Source organism: Podarcis gaigeae (assembly GCF_964106915.1).
Source record: "Podarcis gaigeae genome assembly, chromosome: 2".
Taxonomy (NCBI): Eukaryota; Metazoa; Chordata; class Lepidosauria; order Squamata; family Lacertidae; genus Podarcis; species Podarcis gaigeae.
Window position 1 is genome coordinate 13,413,061 of NC_139679.1, and position 20,233 is coordinate 13,433,293.

The following is a 20,233-nucleotide window of genomic DNA, read 5'->3' on the forward strand; positions in this document are numbered from 1 at the left end:
AAGGCACAGTCTGACCCCCTCCTTCTGTAATCCTCATAAAACTCTAGCCTAATGGTTGCCATTAATCTGATTTGAATTGATTTTATAATGAAATGATTTTAGAATGTTGTATCATTTTAATGTTGTTAGCCGCTCTGAGCCCAGCTTCGGCTGGGGAGGGCAGGATATAAATAAAAATTTATTTTATTATCATTATTATTATTTAATCATGAAATATTCCCATAGTGCTGAGCAGCAGTGACTGCTGAGCACTGAGATTTAAAATAAATAAATACTTCTCTCCAACCCTAGGAGCTGGTGACCTTTGCCAAATACATTGTGGGCAAGTTTTTTGCACTTGCAGCCAACAACAAGAAGGTCTATGTGGAGCTGCTGTTCTGGAAAAGCACGGCCGTGATTCGGGAGATGACTGAAGGCTATGCTTTGGCAGAGGAAGACGAAACGTGAGCTCCTGGATTATTTTTCCAGTAACTTTTAAGTTTCTGAAGGGGCATTTCCAGAAAGGACTGGCCACTCTCTCAATATATTCCTTTTTTGTTTTGTGGGGATGGTGATTATTTAACAAATATCTATGTGTATAAAGCAGACAATGGAACAGGAAAAAACACCTCATAGATCAAAATTACAGGACGATGCAATATAAAACTATAAAAATCCTTCCCAAAGCAGTGGCAGCAGCACATTTTGAGGACAAACAGCAAGTGAGGGGCCTTTTTGCCTTTAAATTGAGGGGCAGAGGGAGGTAGCGCAGTATTCAAGGGGTTGCCACATCATGGCAATGACAGGAGAGTTTCCGGCATATTCTGCCCACTTTCCCTCACGTGCTTTTGGTGAGCAGACCTCCAGATGCGTGTGGGTATTCACATGTGAAACAATCCCAGGTTCACTTTTTAAATTATTCCACATCAAATACCAAGTCAGAAGAATTAAATCTCTTTTTATTGGGGGGCGGGGAGCATAAAAGCACAAGTCAACCTTCCCATCTAAGTATTTATTCTCTCTCCTTCTCCAAACAGCTCTAACTCCCTCAAGGCTGTTCAGTGGACTGAGGAAGACGAGGAGGAGCTGAGGGAGCTTTACTACAAGTACAAGGAAGTGGAAGGTACCAAATGACATGGATGTGGGGGGGGACAGCATTGCAATCTAAATACAGTGGTACCTCTGGTTGCGAACGGGAACCCCGTTCGCAACCTGAAAGGAACACAACCCGAGTCTGCACACGCGCGGGGGTCGCAATTCGCCGCCCCTGCGCATGCGTGTGATGTCATTTTTGCGCGTCTGCGTGAGTGGCGAAACGCGGAAGTAACCCTTTCCGGTACTTCCGGGTCGCCGCAGGACACAACCTGAAAAGATGTAACCTGAACCGAATGTACCAAGAGGTATGACCGTAGAGCAAGATTGAGACTTCCAATATAGGATGCCTGTATGTTATCCACTTGGATAACAGTAATAATAATTTATTATTTATACCCCGCCCATATAGAGTGGTTTCCCAGCCACTCAGGGCGGCTTCCCCAAAAATACTAAAATACTGTAATCCATCAAACAGTAAAACCTTCCCTAAACAGGGCTGCCTTCAGATGTCTTGTAAAAGTCTGGTGGTAGTTGTTCTCTTTGACATCTGGTGGGAGGGCGTTCCACAGGGAGGGAGCCACTACCGAGAAGGCCCTCTCCCTGGTTCCCTGTAACTTGGCTTCTCGCAGCGAGGGAACCGCCAGAAGGCCCTCGGCGCTGGACCTCAGCATCCAGGCAGAATGATGGGGGTGGAGACGCTCCTTCAGGTATAATGGGCCGAGGCCGTTTAGGGCTTTAAAAGTCAGCACCAACACTTTGAATTGTGCTCGGAAACGTACTGGGAGCCAATGTAGGTCTTTCAAGACCGGTGTTATGTGGTCTCAGCAGCCGCTCCCAGTCACCAGTCTAGCTGCCGCGTTCTGGATTAGTTGTAGTTTCCGGGTCACCTTCAAAGGTAGCCCCACGTAGATAGGGTTGAATGCTAAATTCTACCACAAAAAGGACTTCTGGACCCAAATTTGGGGGTGGGGGTGGGGAAGGCACTTTGAGCTGGCCCCATGTTGCAGTTTGGGATGAGTGGCAGGTCCTAAATCTGAAAAGGCTAATGAAGAATAGCGGCCCGTGGCAAGTAAGAATTCCCCTCAAGCCAGACAGACAGCAAAGCTCCTGCCAAAGCTACAGGTGTGAGCAGATAGGTGAGCAAAATATGTAGGCCACTTCTTGATTGGGGAAAGCCTTTTGCTACTTTATTTTTCCTGCATGAAGGTGGAGAGTCTGAACTTCCTCCTCACCCAGCCACTAAGCCTTTTCCCTTCCCCAACACCAGGTGAAGATATCCTTAACAACATCCTTGCACACCTGACCACTCGCAACTGGACGCGCAAGCAGGTGGCCAAGCGATTGGTGCACTTGGGGCTTGCAAGGAGCCTGCGGGATTTCCCTCGCGAGAGGTAGGTCTTTGTTCAGAGGGCTGCGACCTTCCTCTCTGATGGGCTGTCTCGGGGCTATGGCATTCGATAACAGCTGTAGGGAAAGAGTGTGGCTTGCCTCTTCAATAATAATAATAATAATAATAATAATAATAATAATAATAATAATAATAATAATTTTATTTATACCCCACCCTCCCCAGCTAGGGTGGCTAACACCAGTAAAATTACAGTAAAAACATAATGGGGGGGGGGACAATTTAAAATACAGGTTAAAATGCAATTTAAAATGCAGCCTCATTTTAAAAGTAGCCCTTAGATCAAAACCATAAGGGGAGGGAAACACAAGGGTCAGACGGAGTCCAAACCAAAGGCCGGGCGGAACAGCTCCGTCTTGCAGGCCCTGCGGAAAGATGTCAAGTCCCGCAGGGCCCTAGGCTCTTGTGACAGAGCATTCCACCAAGTTGGGGCCAGTACTGAAAAGGCCCTGGCCCTAGTTGAGAGCAATCTAACCACCTTGCGACCTTCAAAGTGTTGTCATTTATGGACCTTAAGGTCCTCCATGGGGCATACCAGGAGAGGCAGTCCTGTAGGTACGTGGGTCCTAGGCCACATAGGGCTTTAAAGGTCAAAACCAGCACCTTAAACCTGACACTCACTCTCTCTCTCTCTCTCTCTCTCTCTCTCTCTCTCTCTCTCACACACACACACACACACACACACACACACACACTCTCTTTCCAGAATTCCTAGTGGATTCTGGTTGTAGGTGCAGAATTTTAAGCCCTTGTACACAAAAATCGTGGATTTTTTTAAAAGAGCAAATATTGATTTTCCGTTGAGTTGTTAGGCGGCATGCAGAGGCTGCCTGTGGAAGCCTCTAGAAAAGCTGCTGCGCCGTTTTAAGCGCCAGGTTTTATTTTGCAAGATAATGATACGCTTGAACATTTAGATAATCTCTTTTAGGGCACGCAGTCTGAATGTCCTTCACTCACGTTTTAAGCGAAACAAATTGGGGGCATCCCATGGAGTTGTTCCCATCCTAAATATTTGTACCTGCATATCAGAATTGTCCTTCCCGATAATGCAAATTTTATGGTGAAAATGTACTGTATTTTGTGACGTGTGTAAAGCATCAAAGAAACACATTTGCTTATGTGCTGAATAGTCTGTAACCTGAAGCACCTGTAACCCGAGGTGCCACTGTACCGTATTTTTCCTTCTATAAGATGCCCCCATGTATAAGATGCCCCCTATTTTGGGGGGCTCAGATTTAAGAAAATCCACCCTCGGTGCTATCTGTGTATAAAATGCCCCCTAATTTTGGACATTATTTTTTAAGGGGGGGGAACCTAGTCTTATACACGGAAAAATACGGTATATAAATAAAATGTTGTGTGATGCAATTTTTGCAGAATATGCACAACCCTGCCCTTCTCCCTCCTGTAGTTCAGTCCATGCAGGCTTCTTACTAGATAACCTTGTCCTTTTTCTTTCTTATTCTCCTTGCTGCACCTTGTAGTTTCACCCCCATTTCCTTGCTTGCTGGGAAATGTTGAGGCGTGGCATGGAGCGCCATAGTTGCTATTGTATGCTTTCTTCAGCAGGAAGGGGACGCGCATTGCATTGTGGACAGAAGATCAGGAGCTGGAACTTCAACGCCTCTTTGAGGAGTTCCGGGACACAGATGGTGAGGGACTGCGTGGTTGGAGGGTCCCGAGTTTGCAACCACAAAAGGGATGCCTGCTCTTGTAGAGGGGGTGGAGCTTAATACCTTCTAAGCCAGCGGTGGGGGACCCTATAGCCTTCCCATATTTTGTCAGACTGAAACTCCCGTCAGCCCCAGACAGCAAGGCCACTGATGGTGGGAATTCCCTCCTCCTTAAAGCCACACTCACAGACTTCTTTGGTGCCGAGTTTGCTCCAGTGCCGGGGTTATTTTTCCAGCAAACCTCCAATAACCAGGGTTATCAACCCCCTTCACCCCCTTCTGCTTTCCCCCCACCCCTCTCCAGCTCTAGGATAATATTATGTGCAACACTTAAACCAGAGCTTTCCAAACGTTGTGTTGTGACACATTAGTGTGTCCGCCTGCAGCGTGTCACATAATAGTGTCTGTTAGTTAGGGGTTAGTTTAACCTCTGGTTTGCTGGTAAAACGGAATTACGGTGTCGCGAAATGATGCACATGTCAAAAGTGTGTCATCAACGTGAAAAGTTTGGGAAGCTCTGACTTAAGCAGTAATATATGTACGTTTAAGGGATGCGGGTGACGCTGTGGTCTAAACCACTGATCCTCTTGGGCTTGCCGATCAGAAGGTTGGCGGTTCGAATCCCTGCGACGGAGTGAGCTCCCGTTGCTCGGTCCCTGCTCCTGCCAACCTAACAGTTCGAAAGCACACCCAAAAGTGCAAGTAGATAAATAGGAGGGAGGGAATGTGAACGGCATTTCCGTACACTGCTCTGGTTTCTGTAGTGCCAGACGCAGCTTAGTCATGCTGGCCACATGACCCGGAAAAACTGTCTGCGGACAAACGCCAGCTCCCTCGGCCTGTAAAGCGAGACGAGCGCCGCAACCCCAGAGTCGTCTGCGACTGGACTTAACTGTCAGGGGTCCTTGTCCTTTACCTTTTTATATATACATTTGGCATTTCACGTATGGGGGTATTAACAGAGGTGACGCCAGAATGGTCTCTGAGAAGAACAATGTGCTTGGCATCCTCATAGCCGTGTTCCGTGGGGGCAGACAGAAGTGAGGGAGAACCGTTCCTTCTTGGGAGCGAGTGTAGGGTGAGTCCTTCCTTGGTTTCTCCCTCTGCAGATATCCTGGCCAATGTGATGAGGCATATCACCGCTAGGCGTTCCAAGGCCCGCGTTATCGAAAAGCTGCTCAGCATGGGGCTGGTGTCTGACCGAAAGGAGCTCTACAAGAAACGCAGGCGCAAGCCTGGCTCCCTTGCTGCGGTATGGCACCCGCTTTCTGTTCTGTTCGTTCTTTTCTCCTGCATGCGGGCGAGTGATAAAATGCTTGTGTGAATGTGCATGGTTACCTCGGCATCATTGGACAGGTCTTTTTTATTATTATTACAGTGGTACCTCGGGTTAAGTACTTAATTCGTTCTGGAGGTCCATTCTTAACCTGAAACTGTTCTTAACCTGAGGTACCACTTTAGTTAATGAGGCCTCCTGCTGCCGCCGCGCCGCCAGAGCACGATTTATGTTCTCATCCTGAAGCAAAGTTATTTGCCTGAAGCACTATTTTTGGGTTATCGGAGTCTGTAACCTGAAGCGTATGTAACCCGAGGTACCACTGTATTATTATTATTATTTTATTGATTTTATTGAATTTAAAGCCCTAAACGGCCTCGGCCCAGTATACCTGAAGGAGCGTCTCCACCCCCGTCCTTCTGCCCGGACACTGAGGTCCAGCGCCGAGGGCCTTCTGGGGGTTCCCTCATTGTGAGAAGCGAAGCTACAGGGAACCAGGCAGAGGGCCTTCTCGGTAGTGGCGCCCGCCCTGTGGAACGCCCTCCCATCAGATGTCAAAGAGAAAAACAACTACCTGACATTCAGAAGACATCTTAAGGCAGCCCTGTTCAGGGAAGTTTTAAATGTGTGACATCTTAGTGTCTTTTTGGTCTTTGTGGAAGCCGCCAGATGGGCAGGGTACAAATAATAAATTATTATTATTATTATTATTATTATTATTATTATTATTATATACTGCCCTATACAGTGGAACCTCTACTCACGTACGGAATCCGTTCCGGAGGTCCGTTCATGAGTCTATTGGGGTCTCTAGTAGAAGCGCCATTCAGTGCGTGCGCATTCGGCGGAGGTGCCACTCTGCGCATGCGCAGACGGCAGAAGGCACTTCTGCGCATGTGCGAATCGTGACAAACCCGGTATTTACTTCCAGGTTTGCCGTGGTCGCGAATCTAATTGTCCGTAAGTAGGGGCGGTGGTAAGTCGAGGTGCTACTGTACCTGAGGGTCTCAGGGCTGTTCACAGAATAAAATCGAGATGTAAAACTGCAGAATACATAATAAAAATAAAAACAACAACCCAGTAGCCCTCCCCCCCCCAAAAAAAAATTCTAAAAGGGCATAGGATGTAAATCAACCAAAGGCCTGGTTAAAAAGGAGAGCATTCCACAGACGGGGAGCCACTGCAGAGAAGGCCCCGTTCTCGTGTTTCCACCCTCTGGACCTCTTGAGGAGGAGGCACATGAAGAAGGGCCTTAGAAGATGATCTCAGGGTCTGGGTAGGTTCATACGGAAAGAGGCGGTCCTTGAGGTATTGCCGTCCTGAGCCATTTAACCAGCCATCTTGGGCTGGTTGGCTCCCTTTTCTCCTCCAGCGACCTCAAGACAGGCCTTGCTGGGATTGTTACCTTTGGGTTTACCTGTGGGTCATGGCTTGAGTTTATTTCTACGTAGCGTTTGTGTTGGTTGTTGGAGGAGTAAGATGCCTCTTGTTAACTATGCCCCCCTTAGCGAGCTATCTTCTTTTCCCTTTCAGAACAAAGACATGTTCCCCAAGGATTTTGCAATACCTGACCTGGATGAGGCTGAGGAAGATGATGAAGAGGAGGAAGAAGAAGAGGAAGACTTGGATAGCGAGGAAGAGGGGGAGTCAGCCTGGAAGGATGGTGGCCATGATGCGGGGAACAGGCCATTGGGTGGGCAGCCTAACAAGAAGGGTGGAGTTGCCTCAGCTAGAGACTGCCAGGAGCTTGTGCAATGCCTGAGGCAGGAAGGTGAGAGCCTGGTGGTGAGAGAAGGAATTGTGGCATGCTGCGGAGCAGCTCACGGCGGCATGGTGGTTTGGGGGGCAGGCAATTATTATTATTATTATTATTATTATTATTATTATTATTATTATTATTATTATTATTATTACTACTATTTATTATACCCTCCCCATCTGGCTGGGGAGGGTATAATAAATAGCCACTCTGAGCGGCTCCCAACAGAATATTAAAAACATGATAAAACATTAAAAACTTCCGGATAAAGGGCTGCCTTCAGATGTCTTCTGAAAGTCAGATAGTTGTTTATTTCCTTGACATCTGATGGGAGGGTGCTACTACCAAGAAGGCCCTCTGCCTGGTACCCTGTAACCTCACTTCTGGCAGTGAGGGAACCTCCAGAAGGCCCTCGGAGCTGGACCTCCGTGTCCGGGCTGAATAATGGGGGTGGAGACGCTCCTTCAGATATACTAGGCCGAGGCCATTTAGGGCTTTAAAGGTCAGCACCAACACTTTGAATTGTGTTCAGAAACATACTCCTCCCTCCCTTGACACCTGGTCTGCTGGGATACCCTCAAAATGTCTGCTTCAAAACCTCCGGGAGGTTCTTGGGAGCATGCACAGTTCAGGAAGTTCCTGGCCTGGCCTCTTAGGCATTTACCATCAAACTGCGTGACTTTGCGTGAACCTTTGGTGATGCCCATTGCTCCCCTGTGGCCACATTGGAAAGCTGCAAGAGGCTTCCAGGGATTCTTCGGATTGCCCGGAGGACCTTTCTGAATGTTACCTAGATTTGGGGATCAGCTTTGGGGCAATCTTTGGAGTGTGGAGAGAGCAAGAACGCTAATTTAGTGTAGTGGTTAAGAGTGCCGGATTAGGACCCAGAAGGGCAGGTTTCAAACCCCCATTTGGCCATAGCTCACTGCGTGGCCTTGGCCCAGCCACTGCCTCTTAGCCTAAAACCTACCTCATAGGGTTGTTTTGGGGATTGAGTTGAGGAGGTGGAGAAACATGTATGCCACCTTTTTGGAGTAACAGGTGGGATATAAATACAAGGAGTAATGAAGTACAATGGTACCTCGGGTTAAGTACTTAGTTCGTTCTGGAGGTCTGTTCTTAACCTGAATCTGTTCTTAACCTGAAGCACCACTTTAGCTAATGGGGCCTCCCGCTGCCCCGCACCACCGGAGCACGATTTCTGTTCTCATCCTGAAGCAAAGTTCTTAACCCGAGGTACTATTTCTGGGTTAGCGGATTCTGTAACCTGAAGCGTATGTAACCTGAAGTGTATGTAACCCGAGGTACCACTGTAGTTTTTACGGTTATATCAAAAATTACAACTCCCATCATCCCTAGCTTAGCAGGACCAGTGGTCGGGGATGATGGGAACTGTAGTCCAAAAACAGCTGGAGGCGTAATATTTACAACCAGATGAAAGTTTCAGTTTTGGAGTAATAAGATAAAAATAAATAAAATAATTCCTTCCAGTAGCACCTTAGAGACCAATTAAGTTAGTTACAGTGGTACCTTGGGTTACGTACTCAATTCGTTTTGGAGGTCCATTCTTAACCTGAAACTGTTCTTAACCTGAAGCACCACTTTAGCTAATGGAGGCCTCCTGCTGCCACCGCACCGCCACTGCACAGTTTCTGTTCTAATTCTGAAGCAAAGTTCTTAACCAGAGGTAATATTTCTGGGTTAGCGGAGTCTGTAACCTGAAGCGTATGTAACCCAAGGTACCACTGTACCTTCTCCCCATGCTTCTCTGTATTTGGGCCCTAGGGTGGCAGAATGGACTTTGTGCCGCTTCAGGTGGGAAGTACAAATTTTGTTCAATTCGCCAGGACATCCCATGCAAATAACAGGAAGAATCTCCAGCCCAGCCTGCAGTGCTGATTTAAAAACAATAATACAGAGAGATTTGAGCATTGCAGGGGGCGGGGAGCATTTTAAAACATTGATTTCACTGACTTATCCAGTCTTTTACCACCTCGCCCTTTTCACACGTATCCAAGAAGGCCTGGTTTACCCAGTAACACTGGGCCTTTCTTAAAGTTATCGAGAGGAGGAGCCCCTTCATCTTTCCACTCACTTTTGTCTTTGTAGGTCTGTCCGGCCCTCTGCTGTGGCTCCAGAACTGCCTGAACCGGACAGCTTGTGACCGAGAAGAGGATGGTAAATACAGGGAGAATGTTGCAGATTCCTGTTTCTTGCGGAGGCAGGGGGAGGCTGAGGAAGAGATTTAATATTTCCCTTGCTCTCAGCCTCCTCTGGAGGAACCATGTGTGGGCCAGCTAGCTATATGTCACCTTCCCTCTGAACTTTATTTAAGCCAGGGTCCTTGAGGTGCAGCAAGACCAGTACTATAAACTTTATAGTTGGTTAACTTTCATCTTACTTCAAATTTCTTATTTATTTTTTCGTAATACTGAAGTTATTCTGCGTTTGTGAAGCTGTTGATTTGTCATTTTATTTTGCTAACGCGCCCTGTATTTTGCATATTATGTTTTCTCCTACGCTCTGTGTTTTACTGTTTCCGTAGAATTGGAAGGGGACCGCAAGGGTCATCTAGTCCAAACCCCCTGCCATGCAGGAATCTTTTGCCCAATGTGGGGGTTTGAACCCACGATCCTGAAATTAACATTTATCTTGTGCCCCTACTGAGGGAGCTCTCCCTTCAGTTCAAGCTGCTTTGGGAACACTCATTGTGGGAAAAGCAGCATATAAACTCGAATCAATCTGTGTTGTCTAATAAGGAAGACAAAGGCTAAAGAGCCAAAAATCCACCAGGATGTTGTAGACAAGAATACTATACTGCTCTTTCCCATATGGTTCTAGAATTTAGCTTGATAGATTCCTGTTTCGCCAGGATGTGCCCAGCCAGTACCTTTGGTGCCACTGTCTGAGGAGAATGAGGATGCCATGGAACATAAGTGCTTCCAGAAGCTTCTGCGTAAATTAGGGATTCGAGCCCCAGCCAGTGAACAGGTAATTTTTTTGCTAGAGGATATAAAGGTAAAGGGGGATGCGGGTGGCGCTGTGGGTTAAACCACAGAGCCTAGGGCTTGCCGATGAGAAGGTCGGCAGTTCGAATCCCCGTGACAGGGTGAGCTCCCGTTGCTCGGTCCCTGCTCCTGCCAACCTAGCAATTCGAAAGCACATCAAAGTGCAAGTAGATAAATAGGTACCACTGTGGCGGGAAGGTAAACGGCGTTTCTGTGCGCTGCTCTGGTTCACCAGAAACAGCTTAGTCATGCTGGCTACATGACCCGGAAAGCTGTCTGTGAACAAATGCCGGTTCTCTTGGCCTGAAAGCGATATGAAAGCGCCACAACCCCAGAGTCGGTCATGACTGGACCTAATGGTCAGGGGTCCATTTACCTTTACCTTTATAAAGGTAAAGGACCCCGGACGGTTAAGTCTTGTCAGAGGCAACTCTGGGGTTGCGGAGCTCATCTCGCTTTCAGGCCAAGGGAGCCAGCGTTTGTTCACAGACAGCTTTCTGGGTCATGTGGCCAGCATGACTAAACCGCTTCTGGCGCATTGGGACACAGTGATGGAAACCAGAGTGCACGGAAACGCTGTTTACCTTCCCGACGGAGTGGTACCTATTTATCTACTTCCACTTTTTGGCGTTCTATTGAACTGCTAGGTTGGCAGGAGCTGGGACAGCGGGAGCTCACTCTCAGCGTAGGTATTCAAACCGATGACCTTCTGATCGGCAAGCCCAAGAGGCTCAGTGGTTTAGACCACAGTGCCATAGAGAATACGGAAGGAGAATTGGTTTGTGGGTGTAAAACATTTTTTAAGAAACAGGCCTTTTTTGTAATACAGTGGTACATTGGTTTATGAACTTAATCCGTTCCGGAAGTTCGCTCTTAAACCAAAGCATTCTTAAACCAAGGTGTGCTTTCCCATAGCAGCGGGGGGCTCAATTTACAAATGGAACACACTCAGCAGGAAATGAAACATGTTCTGCTTCCAAGGCAAAGTTCACAAACCAAAATACCTATTTCCGGGTTTGCAGCGTTCTTAATCCAAGTTGTTCATGAACAAAGCTGTTCTTAAACCAAGGTATTTGTGTTTTGCTTTTTGGAAGGGCAACTTTAATAATTCATTGAGAAAGACTATTTCATCATCATCATAAATTTATTATTTATACTCCACCCATCTGGCTGGGTTTCCCCAGCTACACTGGGCAGCTTCCAACAAAAGATTAAAAATCCATTAAAACATCAGTCATTAAAAACTTCCCTAAAGAGGGCTGCCAGATATGTTCCTCCTTTCCCTGCTTTAACTGAAGCTGGGTTTCTGTGAGATTAGCTATTTCCTGCGTAGAATAAGACAGCCGAGTGTCGCTCCTAGGTTAAAGTGACCCAGAAGAACTTGAAATGCATCCAAGATCCTAAGTTAACACATGTTAAAAAGTATGAGCTCCAGGAATGTTTGGTACAGCCCCACACCAAAAAAACCCCTCTATTTAGCCCTGTTCACCATTTGTGGTTTTTCCTGCTTTGTATATACATTTTTGGAGATGACTGAGGAAAAAATGTTGAAAGAAGTGGGAGAAATATAAATATATATTCAGGAAAGATGAGCAAAAACATTCCCAAATGCTCCTCAACAAAGATGGAAGTGCTTCAGTCTCATCAGCCACAGTTTTGTGTTAGGTTTGTGGCTTTGGTGGAACAGCAGCTTGTGTTCCTTTATTGGCTCTCGCTCTGTCTGCAGAAACATTCCAGCATTTGTGCTCTGTTGCAACGTTAAACATTCAGTTGGCTCTTTGTAATCTTGCCTTTCATACAATCATAGAAGATAAGATAATTATTAATGTGGTCCTCCCCCCTGCATTTATTTCGTAAAGATTTGCCTTTCTATCTTGGTATCTGTCCTTTCTCCCTTTTTGACTATGTCGAAGTGTTTTGTCCCAGTGATTTATGACCAGAGCAAGTTTGGATTATGTCCTCCTGTTTGCCCAAGGCCTTCTTGCGAAACAGAATTTTCCCTCCCTCTCTCCTCCCTGCATAGTGTCGCCTCCACACATTGCATTGCTTTGGAGCCAGTGGATGAACCCCTAGAACAGATTTTTTTTGGTGGGGGGGAGTCACACATGAAGAGGTAAGTTCCATTGCACAAGTGGAACTCCTTGCACGAATGAAACGACTTCGTTGCATACAACCCTTTGGTTTAAAACCAGGCTGGCGCAGCAGTCCTTGAGCTCTGCTGCTATTGCAACTAATTTCTGGGCAATCCCCTCCTTTAGCTCTGCTGGGGACAAGAAGCTTGCAAGAGGGTGCCAACAGCAGAAGCAAACAGGAGCTGTTGTTGTTGTTTAGTTGTTTAGTCGTGTCTGACTCTTCGTGACCCCATGGACCAGAGCACGCCAGGCACTCCTGTCTTCCACTGCCTCCCGCAATTTGGTCAAACTCAGGCTGGTAGCTTCGAGAACACTGTCCAACCAGACTCTGCCCGCATCAAGGAGCTGGGTCGCTGGCGTTCTGAGGCGTACAAGGGTTACATTCGTCCTGGAACGCCATCCTTGTTGTTGTTGTTTTGTCGTTTAGCCATGTCCGACTCTTCGTCACCCCCTGGACCAGAGCACGCCAGGCACTTCTGTCTTCCACTGCCTCCCGCAGTTTGGTCAGAGTCATGTTGATAGCTTTGAGAACACTGTCCAACCATCTCGCCCTCTGTCGTCCCCTTCTCCTTGTGCCCTCCATCTTTCCCAACATCAGGGTCTTTTCCAGGGAGTCTTCTCTTCTCATGAGGTGGCCAAACTATTGGAGCCTCAGCTTCACAATCTGTCCTTCTAGTGAGCACTCAGGGCTGATTTCCTTCAGAATGGAGTGGTTTGATCTTCTTGCAGTCCATGGGACCCTCAAGAGTCTCCTCCAGCACCATAATTCAAAAGCATCAATTCTTCACCGATCAGCCTTCTTTATGGTCCAGCTCTCACTTCCATACATCACTACTGGGAAAACCATAGCTTTTACTATACGGACCTTTGTTGGCAAGGTGATGTCTCTACTTTTCAAGATGCTGTCTAGGTTTGTCATTGCTTTTCTCCCAAGAAGCAGGCGTCTTTTAATTTCGTGACTGCTGTCACCAGGAGCTAGCAGCATGTATTTACCTTCTTTACTTCCTACAGGAATCTTTCTGGCGCATCCCAGCCAAACTCAGCCCAGAGCAACTACGACAAGCAGCTGCTTCCATTGCCTCAAAAGAAGTGGAGGGGGAGACCAAAAATCAAGTAGCCGGTAGGTGTATGGAAAGGGAAACACACTGAAACAACCCTCTGCATGTTGAAGAGGCATGTCACTCCCTTGTTCCAGCAGCGCCACTGGCTACCAGTCTTTTCTGGGCACGCACAATTCAAAGTGCTGGGTACAACCTATGAAGACCCATATGGCTTAGTTACAGGTAGGTAGCCATGTTGGTCTGCCGTAGGCGCAACAAAATAAGATATAAATAAATAAAATAATTCCTTCCAGTAGCACCTTAGAGACCAATTAAGTTAGTTACAGTGGTACCTCGGGTTAAGAACTAAATTCGTTATGGAGGTCTGTTCTTAACCTGAAACTGTTCTTAACCTGAAGCACCACTTTAGCCAATGGGGCCTCCTGCTGCTGCTGCTGCACCGCTGCTGCGCGATTTCTGTTCTCATCCTGAAGCAAAGTTCTTAACCCGAGGTACTGTTTCTGGGTTAGCGGAGTCTGTAACCTGAAGCATCTGTAACCTGAGGTACCACTGTATTGGTATGAACACACAAAAGCTGGTCTCTAAGGTGCTACTGGAAGGAATTTATTATTATTATTAATATTATTATTACTACTACTACTACTACTACTACTATTACTATTTTGTTTTGTTTTGTTTCGACTTATGGCTTAGGTCCAGGCTACTTAGGAAGCCATGTTCCCTCATACAAACCTACTTGGGTTTTGAGATCAGGAACTAAAAAATGCAGAATGAATGAATTAGAAGCTCAATTGCTCCTAGGCCCTCTGAAAGTCTCATTCCCCTTGCCAGATAGACCTTTCACCTCCCTCAACCTCCATTCTTTGTCATCTGTAGAGCTGAACCTGCTGCCTCAGAATTTCAGAATGTGTTAGTGAGCAGTACATGACATCACAGAAGCTCAGCCAATTCACACGCAGAGACAGAAAGCAGTTCGTGTGTGTGTGTGTGTGTGTGTGTGTGTGTGTGTATAAACAATCTATTTATTTAGAGTCTCTTATTGCTGTACATGCACACTCTGTGTGTTGTAAAATGAGGGCGTATTTGTTTTCTTCCTCCTCTTGGCAGTTGTCCATATAACATGGAAACGGTTTCACATGCTATTTTTCTGCCTTTAGGTGTCTTAAAAACACCCAAGTACAAATAAAGGACAGGCACTAAAAGCATCAGCACTAATGCCTAAAAGCTCAGCCCTCGCTGATTGCACAACTCGGTCTAGAATAACTTCCTCAAACTGTTGGTTAATCTGTAACCCATTTTAGCATCCTAGTTCATACTGACATTATTGAACCCAAAAGCGTTAATCTGGATGGGCATGCTCTCAAATGCTTACACAGGGTTCTCCCCCTCTTCAAGTTTTAAGTTTCGTTTCTTAAAAAACATGTGAATTTGCGGAATTGGTTGCTGCCGTCTCATATCGTTGCATTTATCTGGGTGGGGAAAGATTCTGGCAGTCCTGGCAGAATCAGGGAGACATGGGAGACAGCATCTGTAATCAGAGCAATATGTTTTTCAGGCCTAACCAGCCTTTGACCCCTTGAGCAAGGCATAGCCCAACTAGCATAGTAACCTTACAGGGGCTTGATGAACCTCCTGTTTTTATACTCTCCTGGTATGCCCCACAGAGGAGCTTAAGGTCCATGAATAATCATAGTTTGGGAGGTCCCGGGCCCTAAGGAAGTCAGATTATCCTCCACCAGGACCAGGGCCTTCTCAGTGATGGCTCCGACCTGGTGGAATGCTCTGTCCCATGAGATCAGGGCCCTGCAGGATTTAACTTCCTTCCGCAGGGCCTGTAAGACAGAGCTATTCCGCCTGGCTTTCAATTTGAACTTAGCCTGGTCTTTCATTCCCCTTCCTTTCCTCCCCTTTTTATGAAGATTACCCTCTCTGAGATCCCACAGCTAATGGTCTCCTCGCTGGCCCAAGTAGGACTAATTTAGGCAGCTAGCCCTGGTGATGATCTAATGTTTATTGGATGGATTTCCCCCCTAAATTGATTTTTGAATTATGAATTTATTGTTATTTATGTTTTATACTATATGCTGTTTTTTGTTGCATCAATTAAGTGTTTTAAATTTGTTGTTAGCCGCCCTGAACCCGGTTTTTTGAACCAGGGAGGGCGGGATATAAATAAAAATTCATTATTTTTTATTATTATTATTATTATTATTATTATTATTATTATTATTATACATGACTGGGAGAAGGGAGCACCTGGCAAACCATAAAGCAGGCATATCCAAAGTCTGTGTTGATTCAATCTGACCCCCGTGGCAGTATATAAAGGAAAAGGGACCCCTGACCATTAGGTCCAGTCGTGGCTGACTCTGGGGTTGCAGCGCTCATCTCGCTTTACTGGCCAAGGGAGCCAGCGTACAGCTTCCGGGTCATGTGGCCAGCATGACTAAGCCGCTTCTGGCGAACCAGAGCAGCGCACGGAAACGCCGTTTACCTTCCCACCGGAGCAGTGGACCTATTTATCTACTTGCACTTTGACGTGCTTTCGAACTGCTAGGTTGGCAGGAGCAGGGACTGAGCAATGGGAGCTCACCCCGTCGCAGGGATTTGAACCGCCGACCTTCTGATCGGCAAGTCCTAGGCTCTGTGGTTTAACCCACAGCGCCACCCGTGTCCCTCTCCAGGAGATGTACATAGTGTAATAAAAGCAGCAAAGATAATAATAATAATAATAATAATAATAATAATAATAATAATAATAATGCAAAGTTGACATCCATGGAAGAGACCTTACTCATTCAGTTGGGAAGACTTCTCAGAACAAAAATGTCTTCAACTGCTTCTGGAAAATCCTGTTGCATCTCCACAGGAATGCTGGTTGCACTGAAAGCCCCACTCTGAGTTACTACGGAGAGGGCTTCTGAAATCCTTGGAACTTGCAGAAGAAATTCTTCCTTCAGGAGGCAGTGACCTACAGGGGTTACAAAAGGGACATCTCCAGTAACCTGTCCCTGAGCTGTATTAGGTGAATATAGCCATGGGCACAAAATTCTATAGACGATGCTATGCCTGAGATGTTCAGTAATTCATTATAATTATAATTACAATAGCCTGTGCTGCAGTTGGGTGTTTGGGAGACCAGCTGTTCTGGAAAGTTCTAGCACCTTCCTTAGAGATCTATTACTCAAATTAAGTTTGTCAGGAACCTTCAACTGAATTAAGTGCAATTCAGTAACTAGTTTGCCTCGCCACCAGACTGCCACCTCCCTTTACAGAGCTCTCACATTTTCTTTCTTGTCGGTTTCAGCGGAGGAGCATCTCGAGACAGAGGAGCCAAGATGCCTGACTGCGGAAAAGTAAGGACTGTGGGGGCACCGGGGTGTGGGAAGATGACAGCACCTCATACAAAGTGGGCAAGGTGAATTGTAATAGCTTAAAAGCATGGAGGAGACTAATAGCCAGGAACAAACTCAGGTGTAGCATGCAGAATACAGGAAGCTGCCTTTATTCAGAGTCAAGACCATTGATGCGTCTAGCTCACTGTTGTCTACACGGACTGCAGCAGTGGGGATTCAGGCAGGAGTTGTTTCCTAGCCCTATGCCAGTGGTTGCAAAACTGCTACGACCCTTCCCCCTTCTATAATCATTCTAATTCTTGGGTGGGGTTCATTTATAATGGAATCGAGCAGCTCTGTGCTTCAAGCCCAGGATATTTTTTTATTTTTTTTTTGCATATCTGATTCATAGAGGCAGAAAACAATGAGTCACATGCAGCCTTGCACTTCCAGCTGTCAGAGTGAAAGCTGTTATGTTCTGAGCAGGAGCACAACAAGGAGAGAAATCAGTTGCTTCCTGCCCGCTCCCATTTGCTGCCTCTTTTTGCTTGATATTTTCTGAATTCAATCGATGACCAGCCATCAGCAACTGGAATCCTGCTACTCTGATTTTTCTTACTTGGTTTTCTTCCCCGTCCCCCGTTCAGTCCACATCTCCTTGTACTTTTCAGAAGCTTATAATTTGATACGAAAGCAAAAACCTGGCACACCATTATACAATGGTACCTCGGGATGCGAATGGGATCCGTTCCGGAGCCCTGTTTGCATCCTGAACAAAACGTAAGATGCAACTGCGCGTGTGCATGACATCATTTTGACCGTCTGCGCATGCGTGAGCCATGAAACCCAGAAGTAACGCGCTCCGTTACTTCCGGGTCGCCACAGAGCACAACCCAAAAGCACTCAACCTGAAACGTATTTATCCTGAGGTATGACTGTACAGTGGTACCTCGGGTTAAGTACTTAATTCATTACGGAGGTCTGTACTTAACCTAAAACTGTTCTTAAACTGAAGCACCACTTTAGCTAATGGGGCCTCCTGCTGCCGCTGCACGATTTCTGTTCTCATCCTGAAGCAAAGTTCTTAACTTGAAGCACTATTTCTGGGTTAGCGGAGTCTAACCTGAAGCGTATGTAACCTGAAGTGTATGTAACCCGAGGTACCACTGTATAGGTTTGTGCCACCTGAGCTACAAGTTTTGTTGGTGGAAACCTGCCTAGAGCACTGGGGGTGGGAGCTGTAGCTTCTGATTCTGCATTCTTCTCTCCCTGAGTCTATGTCTGGCATTTGTATGTGGCAGGCACACACCAACACCCCTCTTTCTTGCCCTTGATTCCAGGGAGGAGCCCATCCAGCCCCCTCTGGGACCCAAGCGAAGGCGCTTGGTCATTGACGGTGAGGAGCAGGAAGAAGGCAACAGCCAAGGTATGTCTCGTGGCAGCAGTGTAGTTAACTTCCATCAAACGCCTTTCCCCAACCGCCATCTCATCTCTTTCCCAGTCCCTACAAATACCGTATTTTTTGCTCTATAAGACTCACTTTTTCCCTCCTAAAAAGTAAGGGGAAATGTGTGTGCGTCTTATGGAGCAAATGCAGGCTGCGCAGCTATCCCAGAAGCCAGAACAGCAAGAGGGATTGCTGCTTTCACTGCGTAGTGATACCTCTTGCTGTTCTGGCTTCTGAGATTCAGAATATTTTTTTTCTTGTTTTCCTCCTCCAAAAACTAGGTGCGTCTTATACAGCAAAAAATACGGTAATCCCTTTAATGCTTCTCCTGGGTGCAACTTGATCACAGATCATCTGTTAGGAGTATTGCTGGTTGTCCCCAAGTTGTGGAGAATCATTTGGCATCCATATGAAAACTTGAGCCTTCAGAGTTAATGACTCACTGTGGAATGTTCTCCCAATAGGGCTCATCCACACTTACTGTATTTTTCGCTCTATAAGACGCACCAGACCATAAGACGCACCTAGTTTTTGGAGGAGGAAAACAAGAAAAAAAATATTCTGAATCTCAGAAGCCAGAACAACAAGACAGATTGCTGCGCAGCGAAAGCAGCGATCCCTCTTGCTGTTCTGGCTTCTGGGATAGCTGTGCAGCCTGCATTCACTCCATAAGACGCACACACATTTCCCTTTACTTTTTAGGAGGGAAAAAGTGAGTCTTATAGAGCAAAAAATATGGTACTCGCCACCACCACCACCCGCTCTTTCCAGTAACAGGTCCATGCTTAAAAGCTTTGTGTCTGAGCGGTTTTTCTCCCCGCAAAAGCCACTCTTTAGCGCTCAGTTGCAGCATATGTCAATTCGTGTTTTCTGCAGAGTGCCATTTGCACCGATCGAGCTTTAAAGGGCGGGTTTTTCAGCGGAAACTCCCGGGCCAAAAAAACACACACCAAAAAGTGCTCAGATGCGGAACTTTCCAGCCACCATGACCTGTGCTTTTAAGAGCGTGGAGGAAAAGCAATGTGGATACGACCTCAGCTGACACCTTCTATATTGACTTCCGAACATTTACTGAAGGCTTCTCTTTGCTTCCGGTCTTATGCAGACAATTAAGGAGGGACATCTGTAATAGTCAAACTGGTGGTCTGTGTTAATTTTTGTGGTGTTTCTATTTAAACTGTAACCCGCTTTGCTGCTGTTGTGTTTTTAATGAAATTGCAGTATACAAATATTTTAATAAATAAAACGAACAATATCCAAAAGGCCGTGGGTTCCCCGTCCCTCATGCAAAGGCTTCTGTGAGCTCAAAGTACCTGCCCATGAAGGAAGCTGCCTGCCTTGTCTGCATTCACCTGGTCAGCATCGAGGTGCAAGGGAATAGCAGGCCATTCTGCCCTATTTCTGCTGCAGATGTTGACTGTATTTCCTCCCCCCATTAGTAACTCTGTCATTGTTTTATGTTTCCACGAATTAAAATCAATTGAACCACAATAGAGTAGCAACCCCCCCCCTTCACCCAATTGAGAGAAATAGGGGAGTGGGGGGGGCAGAGGCATCAGTAGGCTACTAGAACAACCAGCAAGATACGCTGAGAGATAAGAGAGACAAAGGGCTCTTGATAGAATTTGGGGCAATGGTCTACAGAAGAAAGACAGTGCTGTGATTAGATCATTCCATCCTTCCTTCGCAGTACAGAGAGGGCAGCAGAAATTACCTGCCACCCCCTGCCCAAAGAGGCTGCCCGCTGCCTTTATGCATGAGTCACTGCTTTGAGTCTCCTCCTAATCACGAGGCATGTCTAGAATCCTCAGCTTATCAGAACTTCAGAAACCCTGCCAAGAATACATTACTGAGGAGCAGAAAGGATGTTCATTGTTCGGTAATGGATAGCAGTGAGAGCAGCTTCTAATGCTCTCTCTCTCTGTTTATCCTTCAGCTTCTTTCCCCAGAATGCTGAATAATTCCCACTTTGCTTCTGAAGCAACTTTCTGCAAAAACCCGATTAAGTCACAGCACAGCTTTTTCCATCACCACTTTATCCCTTGCTATTTTAAGATCAC

The 20,233-nt window shown here is 46.4% G+C and overlaps 1 protein-coding gene across 4 annotated transcripts in view; it reads left to right on the plus strand.

Annotated features, from left to right (window-relative positions):
- The window catches only part of TIMELESS (timeless circadian regulator), a 58,631-nt gene that overhangs the window by 37,341 nt on the left and 1,057 nt on the right, over positions 1 to 20,233 (plus strand). For 2 of the 4 annotated variants that reach the window (XM_083728822.1, XM_083728823.1), the window contains exons 19-29: positions 292 to 443; positions 1,017 to 1,102; positions 2,342 to 2,465; positions 4,052 to 4,134; positions 5,265 to 5,407; positions 6,965 to 7,202; positions 9,300 to 9,368; positions 10,063 to 10,181; positions 13,342 to 13,450; positions 16,669 to 16,747; positions 18,067 to 18,152. In XM_083728822.1, the coding sequence (XP_083584948.1) occupies positions 292 to 443; positions 1,017 to 1,102; positions 2,342 to 2,465; positions 4,052 to 4,134; positions 5,265 to 5,407; positions 6,965 to 7,202; positions 9,300 to 9,368; positions 10,063 to 10,181; positions 13,342 to 13,450; positions 16,669 to 16,747; positions 18,067 to 18,152 (1,288 nt within the window). The remainder of the gene's footprint in view (positions 1 to 291; positions 444 to 1,016; positions 1,103 to 2,341; positions 2,466 to 4,051; positions 4,135 to 5,264; positions 5,408 to 6,964; positions 7,203 to 9,299; positions 9,369 to 10,062; positions 10,182 to 13,341; positions 13,451 to 16,668; positions 16,748 to 18,066; positions 18,153 to 20,233) is intronic. The other 2 variants (XM_083728824.1, XM_083728825.1) reach the window with 1 other exon arrangement.